The sequence below is a fragment of the Triticum aestivum genome, chromosome 4D (assembly GCF_018294505.1).
Source record: "Triticum aestivum cultivar Chinese Spring chromosome 4D, IWGSC CS RefSeq v2.1, whole genome shotgun sequence".
NCBI classification, from domain to species: domain Eukaryota; kingdom Viridiplantae; phylum Streptophyta; class Magnoliopsida; order Poales; family Poaceae; genus Triticum; species Triticum aestivum.
Window position 1 is genome coordinate 60,655,143 of NC_057805.1, and position 14,572 is coordinate 60,669,714.

General features: G+C 55.7%; 2 protein-coding genes across 2 annotated transcripts; one reads left to right on the plus strand and one right to left on the minus strand.

The window, feature by feature from the left end:
* Positions 1 to 3,799: 3,799 nt before the first annotated feature.
* LOC123099612 (beta-glucosidase 38) lies at positions 3,800 to 6,278 on the minus strand. The gene is made up of 9 exons (XM_044521735.1): positions 6,041 to 6,278; positions 5,894 to 5,952; positions 5,724 to 5,799; positions 5,534 to 5,605; positions 5,329 to 5,416; positions 4,870 to 5,229; positions 4,568 to 4,779; positions 4,448 to 4,479; positions 3,800 to 4,365 (listed from the first exon to the last, which is right to left on the minus strand). The coding sequence occupies exons 1-9, from the start codon at positions 6,231 to 6,233 to the stop codon at positions 3,985 to 3,987; spliced, it is 1,473 nt and encodes a 490-aa protein (XP_044377670.1). The 5' UTR covers positions 6,234 to 6,278; the 3' UTR covers positions 3,800 to 3,984.
* Positions 6,279 to 11,357: 5,079 nt separating this feature from the next.
* LOC123099613 (beta-glucosidase 38) lies at positions 11,358 to 13,806 on the plus strand. The gene is made up of 9 exons (XM_044521736.1): positions 11,358 to 11,584; positions 11,676 to 11,734; positions 11,829 to 11,904; positions 12,014 to 12,085; positions 12,203 to 12,290; positions 12,390 to 12,749; positions 12,827 to 13,038; positions 13,122 to 13,153; positions 13,236 to 13,806. The coding sequence occupies exons 1-9, from the start codon at positions 11,392 to 11,394 to the stop codon at positions 13,614 to 13,616; spliced, it is 1,473 nt and encodes a 490-aa protein (XP_044377671.1). The 5' UTR covers positions 11,358 to 11,391; the 3' UTR covers positions 13,617 to 13,806.
* The last annotated feature ends 766 nt before the right edge of the window (positions 13,807 to 14,572 follow it).

A 14,572-nucleotide genomic window follows, 5' to 3' on the forward strand; every position in this document is an offset into this window, starting at 1 on the left:
AACTTGGTTTGCCGACGGCCAAATCTATGCCGACGGCACCCGTCGGCATAAATGGAGCTATGCCGACGGCCAAGGGCAGGCCGTAGGCGTAGAAAAGCCGTCGGCATAAATCCATATATGCCGACGGGGCCGTCGGCATATACGAGGCCGTCGGGACCGCTCGAGGTACGCCTACGGGGCCCGTCGGCATAGGAGCGGCCGTCGGCATAGCCCTTGCCCAGATACAAGGTCAGCGCTGACCGTTTGACGACGTTGAGCCTACGCCGACGGGTGGTAACGGCGGCCGTCGGCATACCCGTGCCAGCCCTATGCCGACGGCATAGCCGTCGGCATAGACCTGGCCCATACCCCTCTGCCACGTCATCGATCCGTGTGCTATGCCACGTCATCGATCCGTGGGACTGCACCTCCGTGTGTGCATAGATATGCAGGCCGTCGGCATACATTTATTTAGTTTTATTTTAAATTTCGCTTTATACTAACTATGGCAAATATATGCCTACGGTATAGCCGTCGGCATAGGCCCCTCTGCCACGTCATCGATCCGTGTGCCATGCCACGTCATCGATCCGTGGGACTGCACCTCCGTGTGTGCACAGATATGCCGACGGCCTCGCCGTCGGCATACTATTTTTTATTTTTACTTTATTTTCCCATTTTTACTTTATTTTAGTTTTTGTTTTCGCATAAGATAATTATGCCTTATCTAAAAAAACTTACCCTGATTGTATATCGATTGCCCCCCGTTACGAACGTCGCTATCGCCGTGTCACGGAGGGGGGAAACGGTCGACACGGAGGGAATTCTAGTTGGTGGGGGGTTTGGGGTGTAGCTATGTCACCGAAACATCGCACGGGTCCCGATGCATATGTGAAAGTGTTCAGGCATGCGTAGACGCCCGTCTTGGGGCTCCGCGGTGTGCCCCCTGCACGCAAGGCAGTGCCGCCGTCACTTGGAGGGGGGCACACCCGGAGACGCGTGCCGCCTCTTCGGACATGCCACCACACCACCCCGCATGTATGAGGGCCCGGTGCGACGCTCGGGTGGCATTGCTACCCCCCAGGGCCCCCGTCCCGCCTAACCCTGTAGCGTTTGACCACGGGATCTAGTCCTTTGAATTTGCACGGACGGGCTTTGAGCAGTGGACCTATCCACCCGGTTGTGTTAGGTAAGCCCATAGGAACACTTAGGAGCAACATCCGGGCCAGACCCACAGCAAGATCCCCTCCGTATAGACCCGACGCGTCTGTTTCCCCCCTCCAGGTGCCGGCGGCGGCGCCGTCCGTGGGGGGGGGGGGCACACCCCGGAGACGCTTGCCGCCTCTTGGGACATGCCACCACACCACCCCGCATGTATGAGGGCCCGGTGCGACGCTCGGGTGGCATTGCTACCCCCCAGGGCCCCCGTCCCGCCTAACCCTGTAGCGTTTGACCACGGGATCTAGCCCTTTGACTTTGCACGGACGGGCTTTGAGCAGTGGACCTATCCACTCGGTTGTGGTAGGTCAGCCCATAGGAACACTTTGGAGCAACATCCGGGCCAGACTCACGGCAAGATCCCCTCCGTGTAGACCCGACGCGCCCGTTTCCCCCCTCCAGGTGCCGGCGGCGGCGCCGTCCGTGACGGGGCACACCCCGGAGACGCCTGCCGCCTCTTCGGACATGCCACCACACCACCCCGCATGTATGAGGGCCCGGTGCGATGCTAGGGTGGCATTGCTACCCCCCAGGGCCCCCGTCCCGCCTAACCCTGTAGCGTTTGACCACGGGATCTAGCCCTTTGACTTTGCACGGACGGGCTTTGAGCAGTGGACCTATCCACCCGGTTGTGGTAGGTCAGCCCATAGGAACACTTTGGAGCAACATCCGGGCCAGACCTACAGCAAGATCCCCTCCGTGTAGACCCGACACGTCCGTTTCCCCCCTTCCAGGTGCCGGCGGCGGCGCCGTCCGTGAGGGGGGGCACACCCCGGAGACGCGTGCCGCCTCTTGGGACATGCCACCACGCCACCTCGCATGTATGAGGGCCCGGTGCGACGCTTGGGTGGCATTGCTACCCCCCAGGGCCCCCGTCCCGCCTAACCCTGTAGCGTTTGACCACGGGATCTAGCCCTTTGACTTTGCACGGACGGGCTTTGAGCAGTGGACCTATCCACCCGGTTGTGGTAGGTCAGCCCATAGGAACACTTTGGAGCAATATCCGGGCCAGACCCACGGCAAGATCCCCTCCGTGTAGACCCGACGCGCCCGTTTCCCCCCTTCAGGTGCCGGCGGCGGCGCCGTCCGTGAGGGGGCACACCCTGGAGACGCGTGCCGCCTCTTCGGACATGCCACCACACCACCCCGCATGTATGAGGGCCCGGTGTGACGCTCGGGTGGCATTGCTACCCCCAGGGCCCCCGTCCCGCCTAACCCTGTAGCGTTTGACCGCGGGATCTAGCCCTTTGACTTTGCACGGACGGGCTTTGAGCAGTGGACCTATCCACCCGGTTGTGGTAGGTCAGCCCATAGGAACACTTTGGAGCAATATCCGGGCCAGACCCACAGCAAGATCCCCTCCGTGTAGACCCGACGCGTCCGTTTCCCCCCTCCAGGTGCCGGCGGCGGCGCCGTACGTGAGGGGGGGCACACCCCGGAGATGCGTGCCGCCTCTTGGGACATGCCACCACACCACCCCGCATGTATGAGGGCCCGGTGCGACGCTCGGGTGGCATTGCTACCCCCCAGGGCCCCCGTCCCGCCTAACCCTATAGCGTTTGACCACGGGATCTAGCCCTTTGACTTTGCACGGACGGGCTTTGAGCAGTGGACCTATCCACCCGGTTGTGGTAGGTCAGCCCATAGGAACACTTCGGAGCAACATCCGGGCCAGACCCACGGCAAGATCCCCTCCGTGTAGACCCGACGCGCCCGTTTCCCCCCTCCAGGTGCCGGCGACGGCGCCGTCCGTGAGGGGGCACACCCCGGAGACGCGTGCCGCCTCTTCGGACATGCCACCACACCACCCCGCATGTATGAGGGCCCGGTGCGACGCTCGGGTGGCATTGCTACCCCCCAGGGCCCCGGTCCCGCCTAACCCTGTAGCGTTTGACCACGGGATCTAGCCCTTTGACTTTGCACGGACGGGCTTTGAGCAGTGGACCTATCCACCCGGTTGTGGTAGGTCAGCCCATAGGAACACTTTGGAGCAACATCCGGGCCAGACCCACAGCAAGATCCCCTCCGTGTAGACCCGACGCGTCCGTTTCCCCCCTCCAGGTGCCGGCGGCGGCGCCGTCCGTGAGGGGGGCACACCCCGGAGACGCGTGCCGCCTCTTCGGACATGCCACCACGTCGTCAAACGGTCAGCGCTGACCTTGTATTTGGGCAAGGGCCATGCCGACGGCCGCTGCTATGCCGACAGGCCCCGTAGGCGTACCTCGAGCGGTCCCGACGGCCTCATATATGCCGACGGCCCCGTCAGCATATATGGATTTATGCCGACGGCTTCTCTACGCCTACGGCCTGCCCTTGGCCGTCGGCATAGCTCCATTTATGCCGATGGGTGCCGTCGGCAAACCAAGTTTTTCTGGTAGTGATCTGCACATCTTTACGCTCTGTATCACCATGATTGATTATGAATTGATTGTAAGTTTCTCCTTTTGACTCCGCATCTTCGACGTTTTGAGTTCGTGTTGTCGTCAGGCCCCTCTGTCGAAAAAATCTCGATCCATATCGCGCGGACATGCAAAATTTACCATGGCAGCAATACGATGTATTTAGAACCGGATATCAACCTTACCTTGCACAATCCAGAGCCGAAACTATAACTGAAGAACTCTCTTTGATCTAAACTAGTACAAGACATCTTATTCATCCAACCAAAACTGAACTACAAGACATCTTATTCACCCATCTGGCACCACTTCTTTTTATAAAGAAGAAAAAAACAATCTCTGCTACCTAGGAGGCTAGGATGAATGAACGAACGATCCGCCCGACTCTTCAGTACTCCTCGCTCTTGATCACCTTCCGGAACCAGCGCGTGGAGTCCTTGGGGTACCGGGTGAAGGTCTTGCGGTCGACGTAGACGAGGCCGAACTTGGAGGTGAAGCCCATCCGCCACTCGAAGTTGTCCAGCAGCGACCATGCGAAGTAGCCCGTCACCCTGGCGCCGTCGGCGATTGCGCGCTTCAGCTCGTGGAGGTACTGGTCGAAGTAGTCGATCCTGAAGGTGTCGTAGAGCGCGTGAGGCAGCGTGTCGCTGCCCGACTGGTCGATCCCGTTCTCGCCGATGAGGATCAAGGGGTCCCTGAACTTGTTCTTCACGTGCATCACCGCCTTGTAGAACCCCCAGGGCACCACGTACAGCCACTTCGAGAACGCCTGAATGCAATGTGTTCATGCATGAATCACATGTTCTTGCCCAACCCTTGTTTCTTTGGTGGTGAGATTTGAGGATCGTTACCTGTCTTCCGATCGGCACGCCGTTGCGCTCAACTGAAAGGACGGGCAGATGATCAAACGTGTTAAGACAGGCAGACGAGGGAGGAGCAATGCATGTGAGGTTTCAATTAGCCGGACGTACAGAGAAGCTCGGCCTGCCAGTCGGTGGCGTAGCTCATGTGCGTCAGGTTCTCGTGGTGCCTGACGTAGTAGGTGGTGTAGTGGTTGACCCCGATGATGTCCGCCGAGCCTTGCACCAGCTTGCTCTGCTCCGCGGTGAAGTTGGGCAGCCTCGACCCCACCAGCTTCTGCATCGTCTCCGGGTAGTGGCCGAAGGTGATCGGGTGCATGTACCTGCCAAGTTCAGCTTCAGTTTCAGTCAAGTCCGGTCGTCGCCGCCGGCCGTCGTGCCTGCGACACTGAGATGCGTGCGCCGTTCCTCACCAGCCAAGGGTGAACTCCCTCGCCCTGTGCGCCGCGTACTCGTCCTCCACGGTGTAGGTCAGCGGCTCGTACCACACGAAGTCCAGGAGGATGCCGATGGTGCCGTTCTGCTTGCGCTGGTACTTGTCGCGGTACACCTTGACAGCGGCGGCGTGCGCGAGGATGAGGTGGTGGCCGGCGATGTAGGGCTCCGTGGCCGAGTTGCCGCCGAACCGGCAGCCGGTGCACCTGCCGGGGGCGAAGAAGCCGTCGCCGTAGCCGTGCCAGGCCATCATCCGCGGCTCGTTGATGGTGAACCAGTTCTTCACCCGGTCGCCGTATGTCTTGAAGCAGAAGTCGGCGAAAGCCGTGAAGTCGGGCCTGCGAAAAGACGCGCGGCGAGCCGGAAGCTATCAAAGATCACATGTACTAAATGTTGTAGGATTTTGCGGTTGTGGAGTATGGAGCACGAACACTCACACGACCCTGGGGCTGAGCCAGCCGTTGTACTGGTTGTTGAGAACCTCCGGCAGGTCGTAGTGGTAGAGCACGACGTACGGAGTGATGTCTAATCAATGGGGAAACGTTATGCAGAGAAGGAATCATCATCAGCTGTTCAACAGAGAGATTTGGACGGAGTCGTAAATAGCTCAAGGAAACGCGGAGGTGGATGGGTGGATCGTACTGTTGGCGACCATGTAGTCGATGAGCCGGTGGTAGTAGTCCACGCCGTCTTTGTTGAACCTCCCGATCCCATCTGCATTTTATTCGTGAACAGTTTCAGAGGAAGAAGAAGAAGAAGAAGAAGAATAAGAAGAAGAAGAAAACACGTCAGGGAACTGAAGAAGATGCGCGAGCAGGAGAGAGAGACGTACTGGGGAAAATGCGCGACCAGGAGATGGAGAAGCGGTAGGCGTCGAAGCCCACCCTCACCATGTTGTCCACATCGTCCTAAAGGAAACCACCACAAAAAACCCAAACAGATCACGACCGGAAACCACTTGCAAATAACAATCAAAATCAGTGATATTTCTCCATCACCGACCATGTAGCGATGGTACTCGTCGACGGTCACGTTGGCGGTGGCGTTGTCGGGAGTGGCACCTACGGTGCAAGAACACACATTCAGTTCAGGAGTCGCCACACACACATGCAAGGCTTGGCTCGACGCCATTTCACCATGGATCCAGACCTGGAAACTTGAGAAAGGTGTCCCAGATGCAGGGCCCGCGGCCGTACTTGAGGGAGTTGCCCTCCACCTGGTACGCCGACGAGGCGGTGCCGAAGACGAAGCCCTTGGGGAAGCTGTCCCGGGAGAGGTCGGTGTCCCGGCCGTTGGCCAGGAGCGCCAGGGAGAGCAGGACGACCACGCGGAGGAGCTCCATAGTGGAGAGGGCAGTGTCGAGTGTGGTTGGTCGGTTGTCTGATCGGGGAAGGAGGCCATATATGGAGGGTGGAGAGGAGAGATCGAGGGGGCAGCATGCAGGCAGCAGCGCCATTCTCTGGCACAAACGATGGCACACCGTGGGACTAGTTCTTTCTTGTGTGCGCGGGCAGCCCCCTTGCATGCATCCTAGCCTTGCTCCTTGACTTCTTCTACTCGTCTGTATAATGTCTTTGTTTCATACACTCCACATTCTTTTTTACACTCCACAATTTTGACAAGGGCGGAGCAGGTGAAAATGTGACCCTGATGCATCATCTTACCATAACAAAACAGTTATAGGAAAAAATACTGCTAATTACGATTTAGGAGTAGTACATTAGAAACATTTGAAAAACTAGAGAATACCCCGCGCGTTGCTACGGGAATCGATTGCAATATATTTTAGTGATTTGATTGTATGAAGCTTCCAGCATTGAATTAATATATGAATTAAAGCTAAAAAATATATTATATATTATATTTGATTATTGTGCAGTCAGAAAATATTTTGAATATAAGTGACATAACGTAATGGAAAACTTTTTTTCATGCATGTTGAGTGGACCTTTGATGAGGAGACATGTGTATTGAGATGAAAAGTGTGCATGAGATCAACTAATAATAGAAAACGTTTTGTCATGCATGTAGTGGTGGGCCTTTGATGAGGTGGCATGTGTGCATGTTGAGATAAATAGGATAGTGGGGATCAACTTCTTATTTATATAGGATTCGTGTTTGAAACTTGTGTTTCCGAGCCATCTTTGGAAACCTGCCAAGAGACAGCGAGAACCGAGAACAGAGACAACCAGGACGCATAGGAGATCATCAAATCCACCCCTCGTCAGAGACGAGGACACACTACGCTAGGGAAAAGGCAAACCCACTGCCACAGGCCACCTGCAAACCTAGAAGGGTCGGTGGTCCGCGACGGTGCCCTCAAGAGAGTGATGACGCAGGGTGCCATCGCTGTCGAGCCCGAGAGATGGACTAGGGTTTTCACCCTGGACCCATGGCATTGTGAGGGGACCCCTAGCAACACCGGCCACAGGGAAGAAACAACCGTGGGTGACGTCGTTGTCGGCACGGGAGCGCAGAGCTTTTGCTCGGACCCACACAAGTGCCACCCGCGGACTCAAAGTTGACCTAACCCACGAGGATGGGGATGGACACCCATGCGAGGACTCCAGATCCAGACCAGGGGATCGCCACCGCTGAAGTCATGACAACAACACCTCAAGCACCCACTGCCCCTCCCCTTGCTACCCACATAGGCAAGAGGAGACGCCGCCACCGCTGCCCACTATGGAACCAACCGTGCAGCCTCACTATTCAGGGCGTCGCCCCGGCATCCAACCCCCCCTCCCCGCCGCCAAACCAGAAGATCACCACCAAAGTTGCACCTATGCAGAAACATCACTAGCATGGGGTTGGACCCCGGGCCCACGTGACGAGGGGATGGCAACTGGGTCCCGATCGCATCTGGATCTAGCCCCAAACTGAGGATGCGCTCCGGATGGGGCTCGCCGGTGACTCCCAACAACATGCCTACATGCCGCCATCCCATACACTGTCACCGAAGCCCTGCGACACGTCGAATAGCCAGGGTCGCGGGCCTCCGTCTTCTTAGAGAGGTTTATCCAAAAAATCAAGAAAGGGAATATATTAATATCAAATATATCAATTACACCAGCCTCTGCACCAACATAATGTCAAGAACTAGTTGAGACATCAAAGATGCACACAACCAAAACGATAAAAGACCCTGCCATAATGATCATGCAGCAACTGAACCCAAACCGCCACCAATGACAACACCCGAACTACAGAAGAGATTATCCAAAAGTGACACCTTCAGAAAGGAATAGTGCATAAGCATCAACGTCGCCCGATCAACAGATATAAGGCTTTCAGCTAGGAGAAAGTCCAAGCTCTCCAGACAATGCCTTCACCAAGGGAGTGATCGCCATTTGCTAGGTACAACCAATGAAGGCCAGACCTAGGGATTTACCATAGAAACCAACACTCGATACTCGAGGAGCACCACCAAAATTGAAGTCCCCCAGTGCTGCTGCCCCCACTTGTCGAGGCCACTGCTGCAAAGCACCAATCACCAGGCTCGAAGCATCACACATGCGGTTTGGAAGGGAACATCGCCCCGCAGTAGAACTGTGCCCGCATAACAGCATGTGAACCATTGTCTTCATCGCTTCCAAGACCTTGCTTCCTCCACTACTTTGCAGTCTTGAACTCGACTTGAGCCATCTAGATCTCCTGTCTTCCAATTATGGCCACCTTAATTGATATTCCCCACATCTGCCAACACCATGGAGATTGCTGCATAGATGCCGATGTCGACGTACCCCATGGTGTTGATAGACCGGAGCTTCATGACACACCCCCTTGAAGCCGCACGGGCTAATGTTTCAGAACGCGCACGGCCAAATCCCATCCGATCCAGAGGTCCAGGACTGCCATGCACCAATCGGTGAAGACCTCTGGCGAAGGAGTCCGAAATTCGTAGGTGTTCCTCGATCTGTCCGCCGCCTACGAATTTCGGACTCCTTCGCCAGAGGTCTTCACCGATTGGTGCATGGCAGTCCTGGACCTCTGGACCGGATGGGATTTGGCCGTGCGCGTTCTGAAACATTAGCCCGTGCGGCTTCAAGGGGGTGTGTCATGAAGCTCCGGTCTGTCAACACCATGGGGTACATCGACATCGGCATCTATGCAGCAATCTCCATGGTGTTGGCAGATGTGGGGAATATCAATTAAGGTGGCCATAATTGGAAGACAGGAGATCTAGATGGCTCAAGTCGAGTTCAAGACTGCAAAGTAGTGGAGGAAGCAAGGTCTTGGAAGCGATGAAGACAATGGTTCACATGCTGTTATGCGGGCACAGTTCTACTGCGGGGCGATGTTCCCTTCCAAACAGCATGTGTGATGCTTCGAGCCTGGTGATTGGTGCTTTGCAGCAGTGGCCTCGACAAGTGGGGGCAGCAGCACTGGGGTACTTCAATTTCGGTGGTGCTCCTCGAGTATCGAGTGTTGGTTTCTATGGTAAATCCCTAGGTCTGGCCTTCATTGATTGTACCTGGCAAATGGCGATCACTCCCTTGGTGAAGGCATTGTCTGGAGAGCTTGGACTTTCTCCTAGCTGAAAGCCTTATATCTGTTGATCGGGCGACGTTGATGCTTATGCACTGTTCCTTTCTGAAGGTGTCACTTTTGGATAATCTCTTTTGTAGTTCGGGTGTTGTCATTGGTGGCGGTTTGGGTTCAGTTGCTGCATGATCATTATGGCAGGGTCTTTTATCGTTTTGGTTGTGTGCATCTTTGATGTCTCAACTAGTTCTTGACATTATGTTGGTGCAGAGGCTGGTGTAATTGATATATTTGATATTAATATATTCCCTTTCTTGATTTTTTGGATAAACCTCTCTAAGAAGACGGAGGCCCGCGACCCTGGCTATTCGACGTGTCGCAGGGCTTCGGTGACAGTGTATGGGATGGCGGCATGTAGGCATGTTGTTGGGAGTCACCGGCGAGCCCCATCCGGAGCGCATCCTCAGTTTGGGGTTAGATCCAGATGCGATCGGGCCCCAGTTGCCATCCCCTCGTCACGTGGGCCCGGGGTCCAACCCCATGCTAGTGATGTTTCTGCATAGGTGCAACTTTGGTGGCGATCTTCTGGTTTGGCGGCGGGGGGGGGGGGGGGGGGGGGTTGGATGCCGGGGCGACGCCCTGAATAGTGAGGCTGCACGGTTGGCTCCATAGTGGGCAGCGGTGGCGGCGTCTCCTCTTGCCTATGTGGGTAGCAAGGGGAGGGGCAGTGGGTGCTTGTGGTGTCGTTGTCATGACTTTAGCGGTGGCGATCCCCTGGTCTGGATCTGGAGTCCTCGCATGGGTGTCCATCCCCATCCTCGTGGGTTAGGTCAACTTTGAGTCCACGGGTGGCACTTGTGTGGGTCCGAGCAAAAGCTCCGCGCTCCCGTGCCGACAACGACGTCACCCACGGTTGTTTCTTCCCTGTGGCAGGTGTTGCTAGGGGTCCCCTCACAATGCCATGGGTCCAGGGTGAAAACCCTAGTCCATCTCTCGGGCTCGACAGCGATGGCGCCCTGCGTCATCACTCTCTTGAGGGCATCGTCGCGGACCACCGACCCTTCTAGGTTTGCAGGTGGCCTGTGGTAGTGGGTTTGCCTTTTCCCTGGCGTAGTGTGTCCTCGTCTGTGACGAGGGGTGGATTTGATGATCTCCTATGCGTCCTGGTTGTCTCTGTTCTCAGTTCTCGCTGTCTCTTGGTAGGTTTCCAAAGATGGCTCGGAAACACAAGTTTCAAACACGAATCCTATATAAATAAGAAGTTGATCCCCACTATCCTATTTATCTCAACATGCACACATGCCACCTCATCAAAGGCCCACCACTACATGCATGAGAAAACGTTTTCCATTATTAGTTGATCTCATGCACACTTTTCATCTCAATACACATGTCATCTCATCAAAGGTCCACTCAACATGCATGAAAAAAAGTTTTCCATTACGTTATGTCACTTATATTAAAAATATTTTTTGACTGCACAATAATCAAATATAATATATAATATATTTTTTAGCTTTAGTTCATATATTAATTCAATGTTGGAAGCTTCATACAATCAAATCACTGAAATATATTGCAATCGATTCCCGTAGCAACGCGCGGGGTATTCTCTAGTTTTTCAAATGTTTCTAATGTACTACTCCTAAATCGTAATTAGCAGTATTTTTTTTCCTATAACTGTTTTGTTATGGTAAGATGATGCATCAGGGTCACATTTTCACCTGCTCCGCCCTTGTCAAAATTGTGGAGTGTAAAAAAGAATGTGGAGTGTATGAAACAAAGACATTATACAGACAAGTAGAAGAAGTCAAGGAGCAAGGCTAGGATGCATGCAAGGGGGCTGCCCGCGCACACAAGAAAGAACCAGTCCCACGGTGTGCCACCGTTTGTGCCAGAGAATGGCGCTGCTGCCTGCATGCTGCCCCCTCGATCTCTCCTCTCCACCCTCCATATATGGCCTCCTTCCCCGATCATACAACCGACCTACCACACTCGACACTGCCCTCTCCACTATGGAGCTCCTCCGCGCGGTCGTCCTGCTCTCCCTGGCGCTCCTGGCCAACGGCCGGGACACCGACCTCTCCCGGGACAGCTTCCCCAAGGGCTTCGTCTTCGGCACCGCCTCGTCGGCGTACCAGGTGGAGGGCAACTCCCTCAAGTACGGCCGCGGGCCCTGCATCTGGGACACCTTCCTCAAGTTTCCAGGTCTGGATCCATGGTGAAATGGCGTCTCTGAGCCAAGCCTTGCATGTGTGTGTGGTGACTCCTGAACTGAATGTGTGTTCTTGCGCCATAGGTGCCACTCCCGACAACGCCACCGCCAACGTGACCGTCGACGAGTACCATCGCTACATGGTCGGTGATGGAGAAATATCACTGATTTTGATTGTTATTTGCAAGTGGTTTCCGGTCGTGATCTGTTTGGGTTTTTTGTGGTGGTTTCCTTCAGGACGATGTGGACAACATGGTGAGGGTGGGCTTCGACGCCTACCGCTTCTCCATCTCCTGGTCGCGCATTTTCCCCAGTACGTCTCTCTCTCCTGCTCGCGCATCTTCTTCAGTTCCCTGACGTGTTTTCTTCTTCTTCTTCTTCTTCTTCTTCTTCCTCTGAAACTGTTCGCGAATAAAATGCAGATGGGATCGGGAGGTTCAACAAAGACGGCGTGGACTACTACCACCGGCTCATCGACTACATGCTCGCCAACAGTACGATCCACCCATCCACCTCCGCGTTTCCTTGAGCTATTTACGACTCCGTCCAAATCTCTCTGTTGAACAGCTGATGATGATTCCTTCTCTGCATAACGTTTCCCCATTGATCAGACATCACTCCGTACATCGTGCTCTACCACTACGACCTGCCGGAGGTTCTCAACAACCAGTACAACGGCTGGCTCAGCCCCAGGGTCGTGTGAGTGTTCGTGCTCCATACTCCACAACCGCAAAATCCTGCAACATTTAGTACATGTGATCTTTGATAGCTTCCGGCTCGCCGCGCGTCTTTTCGCAGGCCCGACTTCACGGCTTTCGCCGACTTCTGCTTCAAGACATACGGCGACCGGGTGAAGAACTGGTTCACCATCAACGAGCCGCGGATGATGGCCTGGCACGGCTACGGCGACGGCTTCTTCGCCCCCGGCAGGTGCACCGGCTGCCGGTTCGGCGGCAACTCGGCCACGGAGCCCTACATCGCCGGCCACCACCTCATCCTCGCGCACGCCGCCGCCGTCAAGGTGTACCGCGACAAGTACCAGCGCAGGCAGAACGGCACCATCGGCATCCTCCTGGACTTCGTGTGGTACGAGCCGCTGACCTACACTGTGGAGGACGAGTACGCGGCGCACAGGGCGAGGGAGTTCACCCTTGGCTGGTGAGGAATGGCGCACGCATCTCAGTGTCGCAGGCACGACGGCCGGACTTGACTGAAACTGAAGCTGAACTTGGCAGGTATATGCACCCGATCACCTTCGGCCACTACCCGGAGACGATGCGGAAGCTGGTGGGGTCGAGGCTGCCCAACTTCACCGCGGAGCAGAGCAAGCTGGTGCAGGGCTCGGCGGACATCATCGGGGTCAACCACTACACCACCTACTACGTCAGGCACCACGAGAACCTGACGCACATGAGCTACGCCACCGACTGGCAGGCCGAGCTTCTCTGTACGTCCGGCTAACTGACACCTGCATTGCTCCTCCCTCGTCTGCCTGTCTTAACACGTTTGATCATCTGCCCGTCCTTTCAGTTGAGCGCAACGGCGTGCCGATCGGAAGACAGGTAACGATCCTCAAATCTCACCACCAAAGAAACAAGGGTTGGGCAAGAATTTGTGATTCATGCATGAACACATTGCATTCAGGCGTTCTCGAAGTGGCTGTACGTGGTGCCCTGGGGGTTCTACAAGGCGGTGATGCACGTGAAGAACAAGTTCAGGGACCCCTTGATCCTCATCGGCGAGAACGGGATCGACCAGTCGGGCAGCGACACGCTGCCTCACGCGCTCTACGACACCTTCAGGATCGACTACTTTGACCAGTACCTCCACGAGCTGAAGCGCGCCATCGCCGACGGCGCCAGGGTGACGGGCTACTTCGCATGGTCACTGCTGGACAACTTCGAGTGGCGGATGGGCTTCACCTCCAAGTTCGGCCTCGTCTACGTCGACCGCAAGACCTTCACCCGGTACCCCAAGGACTCCACGCGCTGGTTCCGGAAGGTGATCAAGAGCGAGGAGTACTGAAGAGTCGGGCGGATCGTTCGTTCATTCATCCTAGCCTCCTAGGTAGCAGAGATTGTTTTTTTCTTCTTTATAAAAAGAAGTGGTGCCAGATGGGTGAATAAGATGTCTTGTAGTTCAGTTTTGGTTGGATGAATAAGATGTCTTGTACTAGTTCAGATCAAAGAGAGTTCTTCAGTTATAGTTTCGGCTCTGGATTGTGCAAGGTAAGGTTGATATCCGGTTCTAAATTCATCGTATTGCTGCCATGGTAAATTTTGCATGTCCGCGCGATATGGATCGAGATTTTTTCGACAGAGGGGCCTGACGACAACACGAACTCAAAACGTCGAAGATGCGGAGTCAAAAGGAGAAACTTACAATCAATTCATAATCAATCATGGTGATACAGAGCGTAAAGATGTGCAGATCACTACCAGAAAATCTTGGTTTGCCGACGGCCAAATCTATGCCGACGGCACCCATCGGCATAAATGGAGCTATGCCGACGGCCAAGGGCAGGCCGTAGGCGTAGAAAAGCCGTCGGCATAAATCCATATATGCCATCGGGACCGCTCGAGGTACGCCTACGGGGCCCGTCGGCATAGGAGCGGCCGTCGGCATAGCCCTTGCCCAGATATAAGGTCAGCACTGACCGTTTGACGACGTGGTGGCATGTCCCAAGAGGCGGCACGCGTCTCCGGGGTGTGCCCCCGGCCCTCCTCCTCCACTCGTTTCTCTCCTCGCACCCCGGCCCAACTGCCGCCGCCACCCTCTCCGCGCCGTCGACGCCCTCCTCTCCTCCACTCGCTGCACATCTCCTCTTCTCCAACCGCCGCCACCACCCTCTCCCCGTGTCGCGCCGCCGTCGTCCCCGTCCTGACCCGCGCCGCGCCGCCGTCCTCCCGACCCGCGCCGCCGTCCTGCCCGCCCCGCGCCTCCCCGTCGTCCTCCCCGCCCCCGTGCCGCCCAGACGTCCT